The sequence below is a fragment of the Lutra lutra genome, chromosome 1 (assembly GCF_902655055.1).
Source record: "Lutra lutra chromosome 1, mLutLut1.2, whole genome shotgun sequence".
NCBI lineage: Eukaryota > Metazoa > Chordata > Mammalia > Carnivora > Mustelidae > Lutra > Lutra lutra.
In genome coordinates, this window is record NC_062278.1 from 137,446,606 (window position 1) to 137,467,356 (window position 20,751).

The following is a 20,751-nucleotide window of genomic DNA, read 5'->3' on the forward strand; positions in this document are numbered from 1 at the left end:
TCAGTGACATCACAAAGCGGAGAAACTCCCAAGGGGGAGACCTAATGGAATATTTTCCCTCAGTCTAATAATACAGTTCATATTGACTTGAGGTAATTAGTGGGATCATTAAAGCAGTTTTCCCGGCGTATTTGGCTGCCTGATCAGATTAGTGAAAATGTTCTTCAGAACAAGCCCTGTGTGGTCTGCCAGAGAGGAGGAAATAAAAAGCAACAAAGCATATTTTGGAATGATAAGCAGCGCTGGACTTTTACTCCAGCAAAAAAGCTCTACTTCCCTCTGGAGCCTACAGATCTAAATGTCCTGTCCATTTTAATTCTTCCGTTCAACTTGGGTATTCTGGTACACATTCGGGGCTATTTCTTTCGTTTCCCCTTCCTCTCCATCAGATCAGACTGCTTCATCACCAGGAGCCATCCCAACTCCCAACAAATTTCTTTTAAACAAGGCAATTTTAAAATCGAGGAAAGTATCGTAAATGACTGCTTTACTGCTAACTGATGGAATGGGGCAACTGGGAGAGTCAAAAATCAGGGGAAGGAAGGCCACTTAAAAGTCACCTGCTAAACAAAAGACTCCTTTCTTACGTAACACAGAACAGAGATTTAAATGTTTATTTGCATTTGGATCTCAAAATGGGTGCAGCATGGGCCAAAGTTGGGGCAAACATCCTTCCAGTTGAGCAGAACACAGAGCCCTCATCAAGAAAAGGGCCATTTGTTTGAAAATACTCTATTGAGCATGCTCTACCTTGCCACCGGAATATGCCAAGCGCTGTCACAGATGGCAGGCTCTGACAGTTCCCATCCGTAGCGCCGATACTCGACAGTTCAGCACAAGATCAGTGACATTCTGTCTCATTAGAACCACGCTAATTATCACAGCTAGTTTCAGGGGAAACCATGTGTTGCAATGGTCAATTTGAAGGAGTCTGTGCATCAACAAACTGGTAATAAGGATCAGACACCTTATTATATGACAGCATGCTGCCTATGATCTGATTTACGGAATCAGAGGCACTGAGGCGGCCGAGGAGGCTGGCAGTTTATGAAACAGTGTGTTTAAACCCGATTCCTGAAGCATACTGGTTGAAAAGGGAATTGTTAAAAAAAAAAAAAAAAATGCACAAAGGCAACCGGAGTTGTTGAATCAAGCAATCAAAGGAGAATAGATTCTCTATTAACATACACCAGAAGTAGATTAAGACTTAGAAAAAAGACAACTTCATCAATTTAGCAATTGTATGGCAACACCACAAGAGGATGGAACTTGTGTTTTTTACAAGATATTTCAGGATAAGTTACAGGAGGGCTGTATTTCTACTAATCTCTAAGACATATACATTTGTTTCTACAGGAGTGGTCTATGACATTGTTGTATTTTGTCATGCAAAAGAACTGCACGTGTAAAAGCAACTACACTTATAAAAATGAATACTCTTAGAGGTTACTTTTTAAGAGACTAAAGGTATTCTCTCAGAGCAGGAAAAAAAAAATCTACCTGAGATTCGTATTAGCAACATAACTTCTTCCATCCTTCTCTTAGCACCTTTCACTGATGTGAAATTTTAATGGTGTGGTTTCTTCCAGAGCTATTTTTCTATTGTCATTTTGCATAAATGCATTTTCATAGTTCATTCATTTCACAGGGCCTTTATTTTCATTTCCCATATGAGGAAAAAAGGAGATAAAGCTAAAATAAAACCTACCTTTACTACCCAAAACATAAAAGACAACTGTGGAGACTTCTGAGAAAACACTTTTCCTTTCAACTTGGTAGTTTGTTGAAGGATTCTATTAGTGCTACAGTTCCATGATAAGTTTAGGCGAGTTACATTCCGTTTGAGGACTGACCGCTATTAAGAGTTAAACCCCATGGGCTTGCTCTCTTCCCTGCTCCCATTCTGTGGATGCCTGAGCCTGTACTGAAGAACTCACTCATCACCTGTCAAAACTGATCATATCATGGAAGAGCTTCCAAAAAGAGGAATTCCCACAGAATATTCTTCGTCTACACTTTTCAGCTTTATCCTAACCTTTTAAGACAAAAGGTGGCTTCAGATTAAAGCCAATTCTACAGATGCATAACCAGTATACTCAAGCTTTAGAACGTGTATGCTCAAATACTTTAAAGTGGGCCACTCTGGTGGTAACCTTCCTTGGACTTCCCCATATGATGACCCTCTTTAAAGAGCTGGCCCAATATTTACAAACTGATTCTTTTCAAATACTGTCTAAAATTTTCTTGTGACGTTTTCTCAAGATGGAGAAAATGGGCTTAATGAATTATGACTGTATTTGTAACAGTTAACTTATTAAGTGGGTCAATGGAGAAAATGTATTTATATAAGGGAATTAATTTTAAATTTAAGGCAAGGATGGCTCAGTGGGTTAAGCCTCTGCCTTCGGCTCAGGTCATGATCTCAGGGTCCTGGGATCGAGCCCTGCATCGGGCTCTCTGCTCAGCAGTGAGCCTGCTTCCTCCTCTCTCTGCCTGCCTCTCTGCCTACTTGTGATCTCTCTCTCTCTCTCTGTCAAATGAATAAAAAAAAAAAAAAAAAATCTTAAATTTAAGGCAAAAGAGTAAAGATTTTAAATGATTTGCACATGGCAATAAGGTAACTGAAAACCTTCTGTCACACTTTTTAAAAATAGATAAACAAATGTATAGAAAGAAAAACATCCCCTTATATGATTTTCTAGCCCAAAATATAATGAGCAAGTAAGTGTTCTACTTAATAATTCTGGGCCTCCTTGATCAAACCCTTTTTATAAAGCATAGCCTTATCTTTAAAATATAGATAGGCTGATATTCAGATCCCCAAATTTAACTAGCCCTTAAAATACTGTGTAATGATTGTGTACCTTTTAAACTATTATAGTAGGTCAATATTTGTGTATTTAAAACCATTGACTTCAACAGTCCTGTTTAGCAACCAACTAGAAATACAAAGATAGGTCTGCATTTTAGAAAGTTAAATCCAATATGGATTTCCAGTATTTGGACATAAGAGATTTTTAGGTGGTTACCAACACAGGCCACCCTAAACAGGAGATAGACAGAATTCCACATCCTTCTTATTCAAGAGGGCAGCACACAGTGGCCTCCCACATGGGTGCTGAAGTGTAAATGGGCAGGTTGCCCCGTGGCTACACCCGGGGTTGTGGGGTTGTCTTGCTTCTCTCTTTGCTCTCCCCTCAAAGTACTTCTCAAGCCAATTCAGGGAAATCAAAGCTGCATCGCCCCAGAGTCACCTCTACCCAGTAAAAAAATAATAATCATAATCATAATAAAATAAAATAAAGCACTAGATGGAGTGTGTGTCAAGAGGCAGTTCTCTCCCCAGACCCTGCCTGAAGAACACTGGATTTGCCCAAGAGAAGGGGCGATGAGGACAGTATGTCAAGATTGTCCCAGAGATTCCCAGAAAAGGATGCGGCACCAGGAAAAACTGACTCAGTGACTCTCTCACAGCTGCAGGGGCCTCCTCTGTGTCTTCCATAGGAGGCTACGCAGGTGAAATCGTGTTGCAGCAAAGTCTGTCGCATGAACATTCCAAAAGAATGAATCAGCACAGAGCTTCCAAGTGTAGTTTCCCTGAAGTGTAATTTAATTCTAACCAAATAAAAGATGCCTTCACTAACATGCTGGAGTACAGAGTGCAACTATAGTTCTGTGCTTTTTTTTTTTCCCCCTGGGTTTTGTCACGATACATTCCTGTTCCCGGCAATGAAAATTACATTATTTTGCCCCATTTCTAGCCCCACCGATCAATGACATATCATCTTACTTGTATTTAAGACATTCTAATCACCAGCGAAGAGTTTCCAAACCCAAAGGCCAAAAAGATGCACCAAAGCTTCCTTCTCTCTTCTACCCCCTTCTCTTCTCCTTCCTCCACCCCACTGAAGTCTTTGACTCTCAATAACAAGAGTGTCTGAAAAGTGAATGGAAAAAAAGCAAGAGGCTTTAAATTATTTGCTCTCTTCCACTGGTTGTGCTACCTTTGCTGAGGCAAAGGCCACTTTCCTTTTTTCTTTCTTTCTTTCTTTCCTTCTTTCTTTTTTTTTTTTTTTAGGCACTAAAATCATACCTATCAAGTAACGAAGCAGTAGCAGCCAGAGTCCTATAAGTCTACGGGACTGGTGGGGGTAGAGACTGCCAAAGATTATATTCAGTCATGTTCAGTCAAATAGAATTTTCATCATCACTTTCTGTCACTTTACCTAAAAGAAATACCCGGTTCAATAAAGCACTCGAGAGAAATAATTTTCTAAACACACGGGGCGATGCAGCGGCACGCCGTCAAAGCCCTGGACTCCCACGTTACCGTGTCTGCAAGCCCTACCTCTGCAGACATGAAAATCAATGTAACAATTCCATGTACAAGGCAAGGCCTATGGCGCTGCTAATGTCCCCTTGCTGGACATACACCTTAAGTCTCAGAGCTCTCAGGAGGTTTGCTGTGGAATAAAATTAGATTCCAACATCTGCCACCATTAAGGAAAAAATTCCATTTCCATCTCCCATATGAAAACACTATAACCAATGAACAGTAACTGAACCTTGATACCGTAATGGTTATTACCCAAATCAACTATTTTTTTTAAACAGTAAAATTAGCAAATTCTGCTCTCATAATTATTTGAATGTTATCAGACTAAATGTTTGATAAAATTCCAATATGATTCACTTGGAAAAAATGCTGGTTATTTGAATACCCAGAATATAAAGTGTATTCATTTGCAGCTACTCACATTATGTTTAAAGCATATCATCCTTTTAAAGTTTGCATTAGCCTGCTCTCCTACCCAAGCACAAAAAGTAACCCACCTTCAGTCTTTACTTGCATATCTTATTCAGACATTTCTATTAGAGTTAAAAACAATCTCATTTCTATTACTCATCAAAGAGAAGACAGAATCCATGCAAAATGGTGGAATCCGCAGAGTTGGTTTCTTTTACTGAAAATACTTGGTGCATTAGTCAGTACATAGCACGACTATGATGTGTCTGGTTTCATAACATTCTGGGACTGTTTGAAATTTTAAAAATGATTATGCTGCCTGCCACTCAGGATACCTACACCTCAAGCTTTACCTTTTAGTCTAAAATGGAAAGTATTTGAGATAAATACATAGATAATAAAGAAGTCACTCTGTGGAGAGGTCTGAGCCTCTTGCTGAGCACATCATAAGACGTTATCCATTTGTGTAGAGTGCTGTATGATTTAAAAGCTCTTCTGCATCTATTATAGCATATGATCTTCTCCCATGGTAAAAGAATCTTGGGCTCAAAAAGGTTAAATAATTTCTCAATATTCTAACACCTACTCGGAGTCCTACTTGGAGTCTACCAAGAACCAAGAAATTGGGGTTGGCTCTACTACTTATCAGTCTGGTGACTCTCATGTATAAAATGAAGAAAACAGGGCTAGCTCCAAAGGTTACTCTGAGAATTAAATGTAGGTCATACATAGCAAACAGTGGGGATTAGCACAAAGATGGCGCTGGACAGTTAGCCAACTCAGAGGACCGGAAGCAAATGGAGTGAGATGGGCTGAGGTAAAAGTGACTCCAGCTCTCCCCTCTTCATACACCCTTCATTTTCAGGGACTTCTGCCTCACTCTGACAAGCTGTGGCACATACATCTCAGAAGTAAATAACTCTTTTGGAAGTTAAAAATTTTGACCACAAAAGTGTCAGATTTGAATATTTTGTTTGTTTGTTTATTAGTTCTTCTGTTTCCTTCACAAAAATCATGGCAGAACAGAAGTTAAATAGTGACTATTTTCCCTCGTAAAGTCTGACTTCTTCTCTCAGTGACATATATACTTTTTGGACCACTTATTTTTAAGTAATCATCAATCCTTCTACATATTTTCCTACCGAGGGTAGTGTTGACACCTAAACTGAACGACAAAGGGAAAAGCACAAAAACCCTCTGTCAGGGAGTTAGAGGATATTAGTAGTTAGGAAAAACTACCCGAAAGAATGAAAGTTACCAGTATGCTTGACCCCACCACCAACCACCGGCTCCTTGGATTCTCTCTTAATCAGTAATGAGGGGATTAGCTAACAGCTTTAGGGGTTCTGGGAAACACACCATCCTGGCAGAGATCTAGAAGCTGCCAGTCTGACACTGCTGAAACAGACTCATGGGAAGCTTTGGAAGACAGGGGTACAAACGGCAAGCATGTTTAAAAAATTCACCAGAACATCACTCATGTGACATTACCCGCCAATTGTTGCTGCTGTCTAAACAGCTCCCAAATCAGTAACTCAGGCCAGGTGGGCAGATTTGGGGATATCATTTAAAAGAAAGAAAGAATGAAGGTAGCAAAGGGGATGCTAACTGAAAGGAGCTATGCTATAGTCAGAAAGGAAATGGGGAGGCAGAAAATGTCACTGAATTAAGTGACAGAGGACAAGCAATTAAATGACAGTCACCAGGAAGTTTTCATATTTATTTTTGTTCATTTTAAGTCTGACCCTTATTATTGAAATAATACATGTCTAATTTTTTGTTCATTTTAAGTCTGACCCTTATTATTGTAATAATACATGTCTAGTTTCTCCATTTATCTATTTTCAGGATTTGGAGAAAGTGTTTGGCTCCGTAATAATACAGTCTGTTATTCTTGATAAATGTAATTGGACAGGTCAGAAAAGACGCAGGATCAGAAAGAAAGGCAAGATAATATACGTTTGACGACGAGATCCTCATCATAATTAGACTAAAGAGTCAAAACAAGAATGTGCACGGTGGGTGGGTGAGGGGCAAAGTGAGAGCAGGACATTTCTCCTTAATGCATAGTCTTGGCATGTAAATGAAGACATCTGAAGAAGCACACAGGTTTGAAGCGGCTCTAACATTCTATCATAATTAGAAACATTTCAAGAGCCCTGTAATTTCCAATCAAAATTACAGTAATTTCCGATATACAAGCCATGATTCATGACAGAATTTTACATTCCATGAGAGATTACGGTGGCCTGATGTATGACACGCTGAGTACAGCACTAACATAAACAATCCAGTTTAATGTTTAAACAGCACTTGATGTTTAGAATCTCACAATAAAAGAAACATATTATTGTAGAAATTATCACTTTGACAGTGATTGAAGGGTAGGCAGGCATGTGGCCTATAAAGCTATAATTTTTACAGTCCACAGCTTGAGTTTAATCATTTTTATATAACATTTCCAAGATATCCCTTAAGTATTTCATCCAGCATATAACTTAAATAAGAACAACCTTTTCTAAAGCAAAACCCCTATCAAGGACCACTACTAACACTGATAAAGAAAAATTTTAGGAAGAGCCAAAAAAAAATAAAGTATGGTATAGTAAATGCTGCATATTGTAAATACTCTCAGAATTGTCTATTTTTATCAGAAGTTGACGGCAGCCAGGCTATTTTATAAAGGAGAGTTCATTAATGATCATTAATGATCGGGAAAATATATTTGTTTAAAATCACAAGTTGTTAAAATCTCACCTCTAAATACCCACTTTCATAATGTTACCAAATATTGTTGTAAAGGGGAAGACAGTTTAGTACTCTTCCAGTCCTTTAAAAAGTATTCTTCGCTTTGAATGAGGGTTTATGAGCAATTATAAGTTTGCTCCTATAGATGACTCTGCTTTTGATAAGCATAAATTTTCAACATATGAAAATTATACTGATAAAGGACTGCCTTATCTCTCCTTTGTTATGTTCTCATCTTGTTGGTAGGGACTTGCAACTTTTCTAATTCAATTCTATTCGTTTATAATTCATCAGATTTGGACAGGTTTTCTAGTTGTAATTCAGTTTGTATGGCTTATATATGGTGTATCTATGAAAAAACTTACGGTCATTAATGGGCAAAGATACGTGTGGTGGACGTGCTCGTTTGTGTACCTAATAGTTGTGGATGCCTGCGTTGGAACAGAAGAAACTATTATGTTTGTAGTCTTTTAGGATGGAAATCAAGGTCATCTGAGCAATAATGAAACAATAGCGATTCAAGTTACTTGTCCCAGTACAATAGACCACATTGAGAAACTGCCTCTACGTTATGATACTCTTCTGAAAACAACTATTAACTGACCCCGAGATTTCCTGAGAAATCCCTGGTCTGGAGAATGGGTGTTGGAGGAAACAACAAAACCACATATCTACTGCCTGAATCTGAACAACACTTTGTTTCATCACAAAGCTCTGTCGAGAATCCTGGAGACCGTTCCTCTCAGTGATGCAGGTTCATACTGAAAACAGACCCCCCTCTGAACGAAACTTGCACTGGCATCGCAGATCAACATTCTCAGTGCCTAACCGAGGTTCTTACCTGGCTTTTGGTTGCAGCAACCTTTGCAAAGAGTGCTTGGGACACTTTGGCGCGCTTCATTTCCTGCTGAATCTCATCATAAATGGAAGCATTAATGTTCATGGTATTGTTCTCTTGTTTCCCATTCCTCTCAGTGGCAATAGTAGCTGTTTTCACCTACAAAACATTTTGAACATGACTGTCATTTTTCATTGGCCAAATTGTTTTGAAGCTTTTCAGGCTCAGCATCCAAACTGGACACTCTTGCTCCTTTTATGATCAAGGTGATCAACAGTGCAGTCATTCAACATTAGTTATTACCCCGAGATCAGATTGCTTAAGTTAAGAAAGTCACATTGTCACAGGTGATCGCGACCGTAATAAGACAGCCACTGCCAGCTGACAAACAGGAATTAGAATGCCATAAAGTAAGTTTTCTGGAAAACAGAATAGTTTCAAAGACTTGAAAACCCTAAACTAATTGTTTCCCAATTACTGTCTATTGCAATTCTAACAAAGGAAATTCACAATTAAAATCGTAATGCCCAGTGCTGTATCTTCACTGGGTGCCCGGTGCCTAATAGACAATTGCATCACTAATAGCTATTACATCCTATGGCCTTTTTAATTTTAGATTCCTTTCTTTATGCCTGCTTCTCTTATGTTTCATTTAAAAAATCTTCCATAACAAAGCCATTTGCAGAGCTGCATATTTAAATCTTCTATCCATCCATGAAACAGGTAGAGCGCCTTGCTTAATTATCATAAAGGCTGGTTGCATTTTACACGTGCATGTCCAAGCTGTTCTGTATAATTATTTCATCTTTTCCTGGCACCCCTGTACATAACTATTTCCTTTTGACTCGTGGAACCAGACAGTAAGAAAATGTTTCACAATATTTAATAGAATATTATTTCAAGTTACACAAATTATATAATCAGTGACTATAAATACATTCAAATGAATAATCTTGAGTAAAAAATTAGTACCAATGTCTTTGGTAATAACGATAAGCAGGTGTCAGCAGTAAAAATTTGGGAGTAAAAATAAAATCTCAACCTCAAAATTTATTGATACTATTATTAATTTCTAAAACTCCAAATTTAATTTTTATTAAGCAGTTATGTGAACCAGTCTGAAAAATTTACGTATGAACTATGCAGTTGCTTTTTCACTAGGAAATTGGTGAAAAATGTCAATGAAAAGTTACCCACAGATGCAGGACCCTGTTTCTCCCAACCAGATAATTCACTGCGGACCACATCTCTTAGGATCCTTTCCAGAATCTGGGTTTCTGTTGCATCCTGGACAATTTCTCACATATACGATAAGCGATCGAAAATGAAGTCCATTTTGGAATAAATGAATGATTTCTTTTGTCACGAAATGATACACCCCTTTAGTCCAGCTCTAAGTCTTTTGGGCCTACTTCATTTCCCCCTTAATATTTGGTATCAAAAGACGGGCAGAGGTTATCCTAAACAATTTGATACTCTGCACTTAAGACACTAAATAGGAGTCTTAAAACATGCCTTGGGGTGCCTGGGTGGCTCAGTGGATTAAAGCCTCAGCCTTTGTCTCAGGTCATGATCCCAGGGTCCTGGGATCAAGCCCTGTATCCAGCTCTCTGCTCATCAGGAAGCCTGCTTCTTCCTCCTCTCTCTCTGCCCGCCTCTCTGCCCACTTGTGATCTCTGTCTGTCAAAATAAATAAATAAGTCTTTAAAAAAAAATGCCTTCTAACTTCTAGCCAGTTAGCAAAATAACTCACCTCTTGCTTATCTGGGAGGCAGCTCATCTTTCCCCCTCAATTCTACCCTTCTGAGCACTGAAACGATGATACTGTGAAATGGGTGCACCACAGGCCCAAGTGAGGAAACAGAGAGTAAGACAGGATAAGCGACCCACTGGTTGGTCCCCAGTTGCCACTGCTAAACTCTAAGCAGGAGACGGGGATGGCAAGTGTGTAGGGTCAATTTCCAGAGCCCCCCTTCTAGCTCTGTGACCCCAGAAAGCAAGGGCACTTACAGAGGTATATTAAGGACTGGAGGCCACTAAGAACATCCACAGGGCTCTGAAGCAACAATCTGCTAAATACCACCTGGGGAGCCAGAAGAGTTAATGCATTACCATAAACTGCCTACAAAGTTGCTTTGGTGAGATTCGCAACTTTGCTCTGGGGTGGTCTTGCTTTGAGGCAAAAGGATAGATTTGATCACCCCAGGGGGGTCTCTCTTAATACCTATTTTTCTCACTGTTTAAATGAAAGAGAAAAGAAAAGCCATTTCAATCGCTTTGAAAATTGAATGTTATGGAAATGGGAGCATGAAGTCCGGGGCATCGGAAAAAACAGTTCCTTGGTAGCAGTCTGCTTAGCAATCTTTAAGAGAGCGGACTTTGGAAACTTGTTGTTTTGGTATGTTTTTAAAATAATTTTCATTCTTTTGGTAAAAACTATGTTTAAGAATTTACCTTTGAGGTGGGCTATAATCATTTGTTTCAACCCTGTGATTTGGTTTCTAAAAATTTCGTTAATTTTTTTTAATAAAGCAATTACAACTTAAACCAAAAAGCAAGAATTTTAAATCATTTAAAAAAAAATAACCAACTGTTTCCTAGGAGCCAATACAATCAAAAGTGGAAAAGACGTCCACATGAAACTTCTAAAAATTAAAAAAAAGAGCGACAATTTTTTAAAATATAAAGTAAGAAACTCTGTATTACTCATTTTAAAAATATTTAGAAAAGCTCTTTATCATCTTCTTGGCTCAGATATGTATCTTATCATAGATAAGCTATTAGAATTCTGGAATCACATTTTTTCCTAAACACAAGCTATTGCTTAAGGGGAACTGACTTGGACAGCTTTTCAAAAATATGAAAGCTGAATTTTTCCCCAGGTAAAAATGGAAACAAAAATCTTTTATACCTCACTCTACTAAGTACTATTTTAGCTTAGTACAAAAAAAATCTTCTTTAATCCTGGTTTAGCTTTTAATATTATATCACACATTAAAATTCATAAAGTAGTTCATTCCAGGCAAAACAAACTACTCTTCAGCTCTTCTCCGCAAATAGCACAGGAGGTAAAATAAATGCAGTTGCTTTCTGCATAGCTTTTATCAAGGTAGGGCGTACTACTCCATCATTACAGTGGCGCCAGGGAAGTAGTTAGGAATTGGAGCTTCTACTATTTACCCTTTACCCTCCCACGTGAGGAGAGGGTGCAAGCACTAGGGTCGACTGGCTTTATATATCTCTAAAATTGTACGGTAGAACACAGATTTTCCCTGAGAATCTTATTCTGTTTCTTTCTGGATTGCTGAATGCATCAAATCATACTAAAAAATGAACTCTAAATACTATATCCATGCTACATACTACATATGTACTACACAAACGAGCTCTACTGTGGTCCTGGCTGGTGAGCATACTATTCCTTGATGGAGGAGGAACTGCTTACAAGTCCACAGCTCACGTGTGCATACACACACGCAATTAAAGTGTGATGTAGTTTTAATAATAATTATGATAACAACAAAGGCTGGCATTTATTACCTTTTTATCATGTGCTGGGCATCATGTTCAGAAACGTTAGCTCTAACCTGCATGAAAGCTTGAGTAAGTACTATTACTGCCCCATTTTAAAATTTGAGAAAACTCTCCAAAAACAAAGAATTTATTCATAAGGCAATGTGAGATCTAAATTGAAGTCTGTCTAATGCTAATGCTTATCTTAGAAACTAATGCTCTTTACTGAAGTTATGATGTTACACAGAATTTCTTTATTTGGAAAAATTCTAACTTTTTAAAGACATGCTGGATCTGCTTTTTGGTGGCCCTTTGCTAAATCTGGCTCGTTAATATCTAATTTTTAGCAAGTGGCTTTGTCACTCGTTTTAGAAATCCAACCTGAATTTATTTGGCAAGGTATGCAAACTATAAATGTTTTCTTGGTAATGTGATATAAGAAATGTGCTACTTAAAGGTATTCTTACTGGTGAAAGAAAATGGTTCCCATTTTCAAATTTTTGTACATTAAAACTGTTTGAATATCATGGTTCTATCTTTTTATACTTTTCTTTCTGTTCTTTTTAGGAACAATATTAATTATTTTCCAAATATGGACCTTAAAAAGTCCTCTAGTATTTTAAAAGATGACTGATGATGGGAAGCATTTCATGAGCACGTAAGATCTTAAAATCATGCTGGCCAAGTGATTCAAAACAAAACTTTTATCAAGTGTTAAGTTCCTGCCCATAACTGAACCTGTTTCATTACATTGTAGAAGACTTTGTTGGAAAGAGGTAGAAGGGTGCGCAGCTACAAGATGAATTATACATTGCTTATATGAACTTATTACATTTTCTAAAGGACTGTTATAAAATAACCCATCTTCCTTTTGAAGAAACTAAAGAATTACATAAAGAGATACAAAAATATAAAGAAAAAAAGCATTATGTAATTCATGTAGAATTTATAACTTGATAATTATAGGCTTTCAAATAGTCCTTATGGAAACGGAAAGTGCTAACCTAACTCCAAAAGTCGCACATATTAAAACACACAAATAAAATCAGAGTAAGAATGCAACTAAATAGAAATCATCAACTTAAAACTGATCTGTGGAAAAAACAAGTTCCAGAAAGTAACCACTAATTATTATTAATCAAACTCCTCCTATAAACTCATTTGTAAAATTTGCTAAGCATAGTAAGAAAAGAAGCCTTTAGGATCAGGGAGTTTTGGAGGGCTTGGGTTCCCCCAACATTTTCATATGAAGCAAAGTTTGGAAAGGGCTGTTTTCTCCACCATTTCAGAAATGCCCAACTGTCTGAAATCTTCGAGTGGATCATTTGTCAACCATTTAACGTATTCTATCAGAAGAAGGTTCTCATGTGTGTTCCTCTTCCTAATCTAAAAATAAAACTTCCCACCCTCTGTGAAAAACAGAAGAAGTCCCCAAGTTTCATTTTCCCCTTTCTAAAGTGCTTGTGTTTCAAGGAGATGGCTTGAGGTAGGAGAAAGCAAGAGACTTAATATTAATAGGCAGATGTGAAAACAAACTCAACCTTAAACTTGGTTTTCTTCTCTTTCTCCAACCATAAGGTTGGTATGAGGATTCAACGAATTCATGGGCATGAAGTTGTCAGAGAACTGCAAACCATTATCAAGTATAAGATATTCTTATTTCCTGAATTAGAACATGTACATTATGAAAATAGGCTTTCAGGGCGCCTGGGTGGCTCAGTGGGTTAAGCCGCTGCCTTTGGCTCAGGTCATGATCTCAGGGTCCTGGGATAGAGTCCCACATCGGGCTCTCTGCTCAGCAAGAAGCCTGCTTCCCTCTCTTTCTCTGCCTGCCTCTCCGTCTACTTGTGATCTCTCTCTGTCAAATAAATAAATAAAATCTTTAAAAAAAAAAAAAAAAAGAAAAGAAAATAGGCTTTCAGCAAATATGTCAGACCTGGAGCCTACTGCTGTAGACAGAGGACAAAACCCATGGCATGGCTGCCCCTCTTGAAGCACATGGGACAGGTTTGCACCAGAGGTATCACTCCTAGGCAAGGGCTATAGTGACTTCTGATGTTTAGTCTAGATCTTCCCAGGGGAAAGATTCCTTGGAATAAAATATACAGCCTTACTAAAAGGGAAGTTTCTTCTTAAAGATCATTTAGAATCCAAGTTCCTCAACAGTGTAGGTCTTCGGTCTGGTATGACCTAGGGAGGACACCTCAGTCATCTTTGGTATAACCTCAACTCTACAGGGTAGGAGTTGGAAGAGAATCCAGCTCTCTTGGTCCTCAAAGTGGTCTGGATCTCCTGTGAGCCAAAAGGGACCTCTGCCTTTAAAAAACAGTTTTCTTTAAGGGCAAATGGGTGGCTCAGTAGGTTAAGCATCCGACTCTTGATCTCAGCTCAGGTCTTGATCTCAGGGTCGTGAGTTCAAGCCCCATGTTGGGGTGTGGAGTCTACTTAAAAATAAATAAATAAATAAATAATAATAAAAAGCTGTCCTTTATAAAGAAATCAGAGTTCACGTCCAACAAGTTAAAGATTTGTCTCAAAATATGTTTCAGATCTCTTCATTTAAGGGGAAATGACATGCAATAATGAACTCCTCTTTGTCAAAATATAAAATTAAAAAAGACAAAATTCTGCCATCTGTTTCTGTATTTGTGGTTTTGTCCTTTTTCCCCCTTCCATTTTGATCATGTGTCATATGCATATTAAAACCTTAAGTATAGTGTATTGGTTCCTCTTTAAAAGCATTCAATTTCAACAGTTGCAAAACATTACTAATTTGGCTGCCAGAGAAACATTTGTTCCCATCTTAAGTACTCATTTTACATCGATAATACTTTTAATGCATTAAAGATTTCTTAAAATGTCATTCATAAAGTCACTGTTGGAGGGTAAAAGGTGAACAAACTGGTTGTGAGCTCTATTACAATAATATTAAGTAACGCAAAGGGATTCTACTCAGTAAGGCAAATTAAGATACTTGAAGATGCGTATTATAGCAGTGAAATAAAATTATACACACATCAGATAATCGTTTTGGAATTTGGTTAGATGGCCAGTAATACCGCATTTCAGAAACTTTTCTCCTTTGAAAGAGTTTCACTAAGAATCTGTGGTATCTCCATACCTTACATGTTCATCATTGGCTAGATATTCCAGCTAAGGGCTTGCTTCTCAAGCCCTCTTGAGAACAAATATAGCAAAGAGTGGCTCAACCAGTTAATCAATAATGCAGGCCAAAATAAATTATATTTTCTACCCCAACTTATCAGCAGTCTTTAGACACATATGTAAGAGAGCTGCCCAAGAGTATCTTAATAGTATGTGAAAAGAAATACCATTTAAAAATTACTGGAAACATGGCTAAAGAAAAAACTTGATGAATAAGGACATCTGGAAAAACAAAAGCACCATGATCATATAAAAAATTAGAAAACAAAAACTGTGTTAAGGAACTACTAAGTCAAATATTTAGATAGATTAGAAAAAAAAAAGAAGGAACAGCTCAATGCTGAAGTTCATACTGATCTTAAGTAAGCAATTCTTTTGTTAGTATAGCAGATTAAGTGATAAGTAAAGTAACTCTTTGCCCAGAGGCCTTCTGTAGAAGCAAAGTTAACTAATGACGGTGTATTAACTCTAAACACCACATACTAAGTGTTAAACCAAGTCCAAAGTACAGTATTTTTTGTTTAATCACTCTTAAAAAGTCATATACATACATATATAGTCATACATAGATATAAATTCATATATATATAAAAAGTCATATATATGTATATTCTCATTCTTTTTCTTAAGAAATACTTTATGGAAGGCTTTACAGATCAAATTCAATCATTGTGTGTGTAGACCAGTGGATATGTATACATGCAGATAGATACCATTATTCTGTGCTAGAGACGTATGACTTTCTTATCCACAATTACAGCAATGACTTTCTTGCAGTCTATGCCCTAGACATTAAGACCAAATTGATTTTCATTACATAAAATGGAGAAAACGGACTTCGGACGTTTCTACAAAAGATTCATTTCATAACATTACAACATAGAGCTTTAAGAACCTCAACAAGTGACCGAATATTATGTCTATTCCTTATTGATGAAGTTATCTGTAGCAGTTTCATTTTTAGCGCTGTGTGTTTTTTCTATATTTCCATACACGGAAAAGCATTTTGTTTTGTTTTCTTTTAACTGCTGATGAAAAGAAATTAACATCAAGTTATGATCTCAGGATAACATTATATTACAAGAATACTTTGAATTTGTGTTCCATATTCAATTTTTATCACGTTTTAGCTGACCTTATTTTTAAGGGCTGTACATGCAATAAATTAAATGTGTAAGAAATATATTTGCCTATTGATTTGAAGTCTAAACCACTTTTGTGTAGTAGCTTATACTGCAAATCAACTTGTTGAATCCTCATAACAATTACAGGCTATCTTTAAAATTTGATTTAAAAAATAAAAATATAGATACACATACACAAAGTTACCTGCATGATGAGTTCTGTCCTTTCTAAAAAGTACGAAAATTTGGGAAATAGAAAATGTGCCCATTTCTGGGAATACGGGTGGAATTCCTTATCAGCCCCATTTAAAGCTGCCTTCAAGGATTGTATTAAACTTAATTATGAAAGATTACAAACGAGATGATGTGTAATTGGTACCAGCTGCACTTCGTATTGGAAAGCATAAATACAAATGGAATTATTTATTTATTTTTATTTGTTTACTATTCAGACGGCAGTTCCCAAACTCATAGGGATAAAACTGACTTTATTACTTTTCTTCCTATTGAGTTTAAAATATTTCTTCACTTAATAATAGTAGTAGAGACAAACATCCCATTTAAAGACTACTTGCACCCCCAAAGAACCCCTAAAAGGAAGCAACACAAAGCAATTTTCTTTCCTCTAATTAGTAGCTTACTGTTTTTATATCAGAATCACTGATTTGGGACCAAATTCTCCTCAAGTCACTCTATGAATTATTATTTTTAGAAAAAGTGGTATCTATTCATCTCTTTTTCCAATTTCTTGCTGAGATCCTTCCTCAAACATTAAGAAAGAAGAAGAAGAAGAAGAAGAAGAGGAAGAAGAAGGCCAAAGAGGACAGGAGACTTCACCTGGGGAGGGCGGCTGGGCGGTGTGCTTATCAGGGGGGCAGGACCCATAGCCGAGGCAGCATTCAAGCTCCTTTCCCTTTCATCCTGGTAAATCCGATCTCTTTCAGCTTCTGGTAACTGCAAGAAATTCTGCATAGCCCGAAGGTTTACCAGCAAAGACTGGGATGCAGTCTTGGGGTCCTCTTCCTTTCGGAGGATTTCTGAAAGCAAGCCCTGCAGGGAATGAAGGTACAGGGTGAGCTAGCTCCTGAGCTCTGCCCAGCCAGCAGTGATCCTTCCCTCTCCTCCGCTCTGTTTAGAAAATGAACAGTCAAAAGCATTAATTCTGCATAGAAATATGTTAGTTACAACTGAAGTGGTAGAGAGGAGAGCCTCAATTGTATTCTTAATTTTATTAAGCATCTGCTTTACATATAACACAAACTGAAACTGCCTAATTGGTCTCCTTCCTTTGAGTAGCTTAACTTGCCATGAAATCTTTCACAGAGAGACGATCCAGGGAAGTTAAGAATAAATGAAATGCTCATAATACAACAGCATTGAACTGTATAGTTCTCAAGCTGCCCAGACAAAGGCAGTGGAATGCAGAGAGCCCAATATGTAAAGATACAAAGCCACTTCTAGGGAAGGAGAACTTTCGAAGAAAATACCAGAAAATGAGTTGTAACATATTAGAAAAAAGAATATTTCTAAAGCATGCTATGTTTTCATAGGCAATATTTTAAGTTATCCTTTAATTTTCAAATTAATGACAAGTGATTCCTTCTATTCAACGTTTAAGGAAACTGTACAGACTACCATGAATAATATCATGCTATAACTATACCTCTGGGTAACAGGTTGAAATTTTGAACTTCAGAAATCATTGATTAAATTTGAAATACATAACCCCATTTTTACAGTGCAAAAATCCATAATGGCATGCCCAGGAAAAGTGGGGCGCCTGGGTGGCTCAGTGGGTTAAAGCCTCTGTCTTCGGCTCAGGTCATGATCTCAGGATCCTAGGATCGAGCCCCGCATCAGGCTCTCTGCTCAGCGAGGATCCTGCTTCCCTTCCTCTCTCTCTGCCTTCCTCTTTGTCTACTTGTGATCCCTGTCAAGTAAATAAAATCTTTAAAAAAAAAAAAAAGAATACTATCAAATTCTCCGGTTGCCAATTTTTTTAAGGAATAGAAGTCTTTATTAGTTATAAAAGAAATTTACAAACCACTAGTAAGCTCCTTTAAGGTGTTTCTCTCTCCCCAAATACTAGAGCATTAATTGTCAACTATTTTTTTTCTTTTTTAATTTTTGGAAGAAGTCTTTCAAAAATAAATGGGTTTCCTCATTTTTATTTAAGGAATTACATGAAATAAAGGATTACAAAAATTTTCTGCCCATTTGATAGGAGCTGAGCATCCTTTACCTCTTTCATTTTGTGCATGAAATAACGCCTGGAATACCAAGTCATATTTGCTTTCTACATTTAGCCAGAATATCAGTTTATCACAAGATAGCTCCAAATAAAATGCTGTCAAGATCTCCACATCATTTGTAAATTTCACTTACCAATAACCCTGCAGAAATGGTGAAAGGGAACATTTGGGGAAGGGGAAGCAAAGTGTCGTATCAAAATGATTGAGACTTAGATGATAACAACATTTGGAATTTTTCATGATTCCCTGGAAGTGCAAACCTAGTTTTGTTCCTAATTCCTCAGGGATAAGGTACTATATTGCCTACATATAACACCTAGTCACAGACAATATAAAAGCACTGTCTACTTTAAAAATGACTCAAAAGAACCTCCAATAGGCCGAGGGGGCTTACAAGTAAATGTTAGTCTCTCACTTGGTCCTGCATCTGAAACCTGGAGAGTGGATCTGAACTTTCAGTTTCCCCATTAAAAAATGTGACTGAAGGGGCACCTGGGTGGCTCAGGGGGCTAAAGCCTCTGCCTTCGGCTCAGGTCATGATCCCAGGGTTCTGGGATCGAGCCCCACATGGGGCTCTCTGCTCAGCAGGGAGCCTGCTTCCCTTCCTCTCTCTCTGCCTGCCTCTCTGCCTACTTGTGGTCTCTATCTGTCAAATAAATAAATAAAATCTTAAAAAAAAAAAAAAGGTAGGACCTCCTTTAAAAAAAAAAAATGTGACTGAAGAATGAAGGGTGCATGTTCTTTCATTCATAAGACTGACAAGTAATGCTGCAACTGTGTTTATACAAGAATAAAACATCCAGTCAATTTAACTAAAATTCAGTCAAACAGGCAGTCAATCATCCAGCTATTTAATTTGCACAAGGCCAACTAATTAGATTGACTGTGTTTCTGATGTGTCACATTGAAACTGAAAAATACAGGTCTCAAAAAAACGCCTGAAAAGAGGTGTAAAAAAATAGTCCTTGCTCTCTACTTTTCCCCACCAAATGTCATATATTAGAAGATGTGCTTGGCAAAGCAATATATATGAGCTACAAAGAAATCAACAGACAAAATGTACAATATAGTTAAAAACAATGTTATCAATTCCTTGAGTAGAATAACCTAATACTCATTTCTGTCATCCCAGCACAATGCCTACCACATAAGTGTTTGATAAATATTTACTACGTGGATTAATTATGTGTATTCAGACCACAAAAGGAAAAAATTGTAAATGACTAATAGAAACTTAAGAACGAAGATATGCTACTATCTAATGGAAATTCTTAATTTAATCAAAGTAAGGCTTCAATGAAAAGTTATATGGCACTTTGTAAGACATTTATCTACCTTGGCTGTTCAGAAATTTTAAAAAAAACAAACAGATTAGGTCAAAAGAGATCCTATAAATACTCAGCATGTTACTGTATTTGGGAAATTTGAAATTAGACATTTATAAATCTCAAATAACAAAATACTCTATCATCTCTATTAAAAATGTTTTCTGAGACAGCAGAGAACTATAGTGAGAAAAGCAAACACATGAAAAATACATAAAATATTCTCTATCAAGTCGTGTTAATATGAAACTTAGTCATTCCTGCATGCTTAAATTAGAAGATAGTAGGTCACTTGGGAGAAAATTTAAAATTTCCTCTACCCATATTTTGATGTTGGTATGACTTCCCAGTAGAGCATTTAAAGTATTTTAGGGGCAAAGCGTTTATTTCCACTTAATTATTCTACTGCAGCAAGGACAGTTTTTCTGCCTGCAGTATGTTAAGGTCTAAAGAGATATTTCAAATCCTGGAACACTCAAAAGCAGCCAGTGTAGACAGTGTCAGGTGTTTTAGAAACCTTCGGATTTTTTTTTTTTTTTTTTTGGCCCAGGCTTTCAATGAGGGGAGTGCCCCCTGGTGGAAATGCTTGAAAATATTGTTAGAAAATGTTTTGATTAGAATGTGTTAATTATCCCCCTCCCCCAGAATGCATGTTCTCATCCTGTTCATGAGTTGTTGTTATTTGAGTAGGTACATTTATGCATCAAGATGTACATTGTCCCTCTTTCTTATTTCCCATAGTCAAAAATATACTTCAGACTTAGGTCAAGGTCATTTGTAGTAATCCCCTGTGAAGAGTTAAGAGGTATCTATTACCAAAATCTTTTCTTCGTGCTAAAGTCATATGTCAAGGTCATGATGTACGTTACTTGCTATCTCAGAGAACACACTAAAACACCAGGACTGAAACATTATCATCAGTACTGTGCACCATAGGTCCTCAGTGAATTTACCGAACAAAGTCAAACAAAATCATCAGTCACTCTTGTTTCTGAAAAGAACTTGAGAATTTGTGTTATGTAGTAAGTTACCAACAACT

At 37.2% G+C, this 20,751-nt stretch overlaps 1 protein-coding gene across 6 annotated transcripts in view; it reads right to left on the reverse strand.

Annotated features, from left to right (window-relative positions):
• SATB1 (SATB homeobox 1) overlaps positions 1-20,751 on the reverse strand; it is a 99,551-nt gene that overhangs the window by 22,359 nt on the left and 56,441 nt on the right. For all 6 annotated transcript variants that reach the window (XM_047737748.1, XM_047737739.1, XM_047737729.1 and 3 more), the window contains exons 8-9: positions 16,973-17,185; positions 8,337-8,492 (exon numbers count right to left, since the gene is read on the reverse strand). In XM_047737748.1, coding sequence (XP_047593704.1) covers positions 8,337-8,492; positions 16,973-17,185 — 369 coding nt within the window. The remainder of the gene's footprint in view (positions 1-8,336; positions 8,493-16,972; positions 17,186-20,751) is intronic.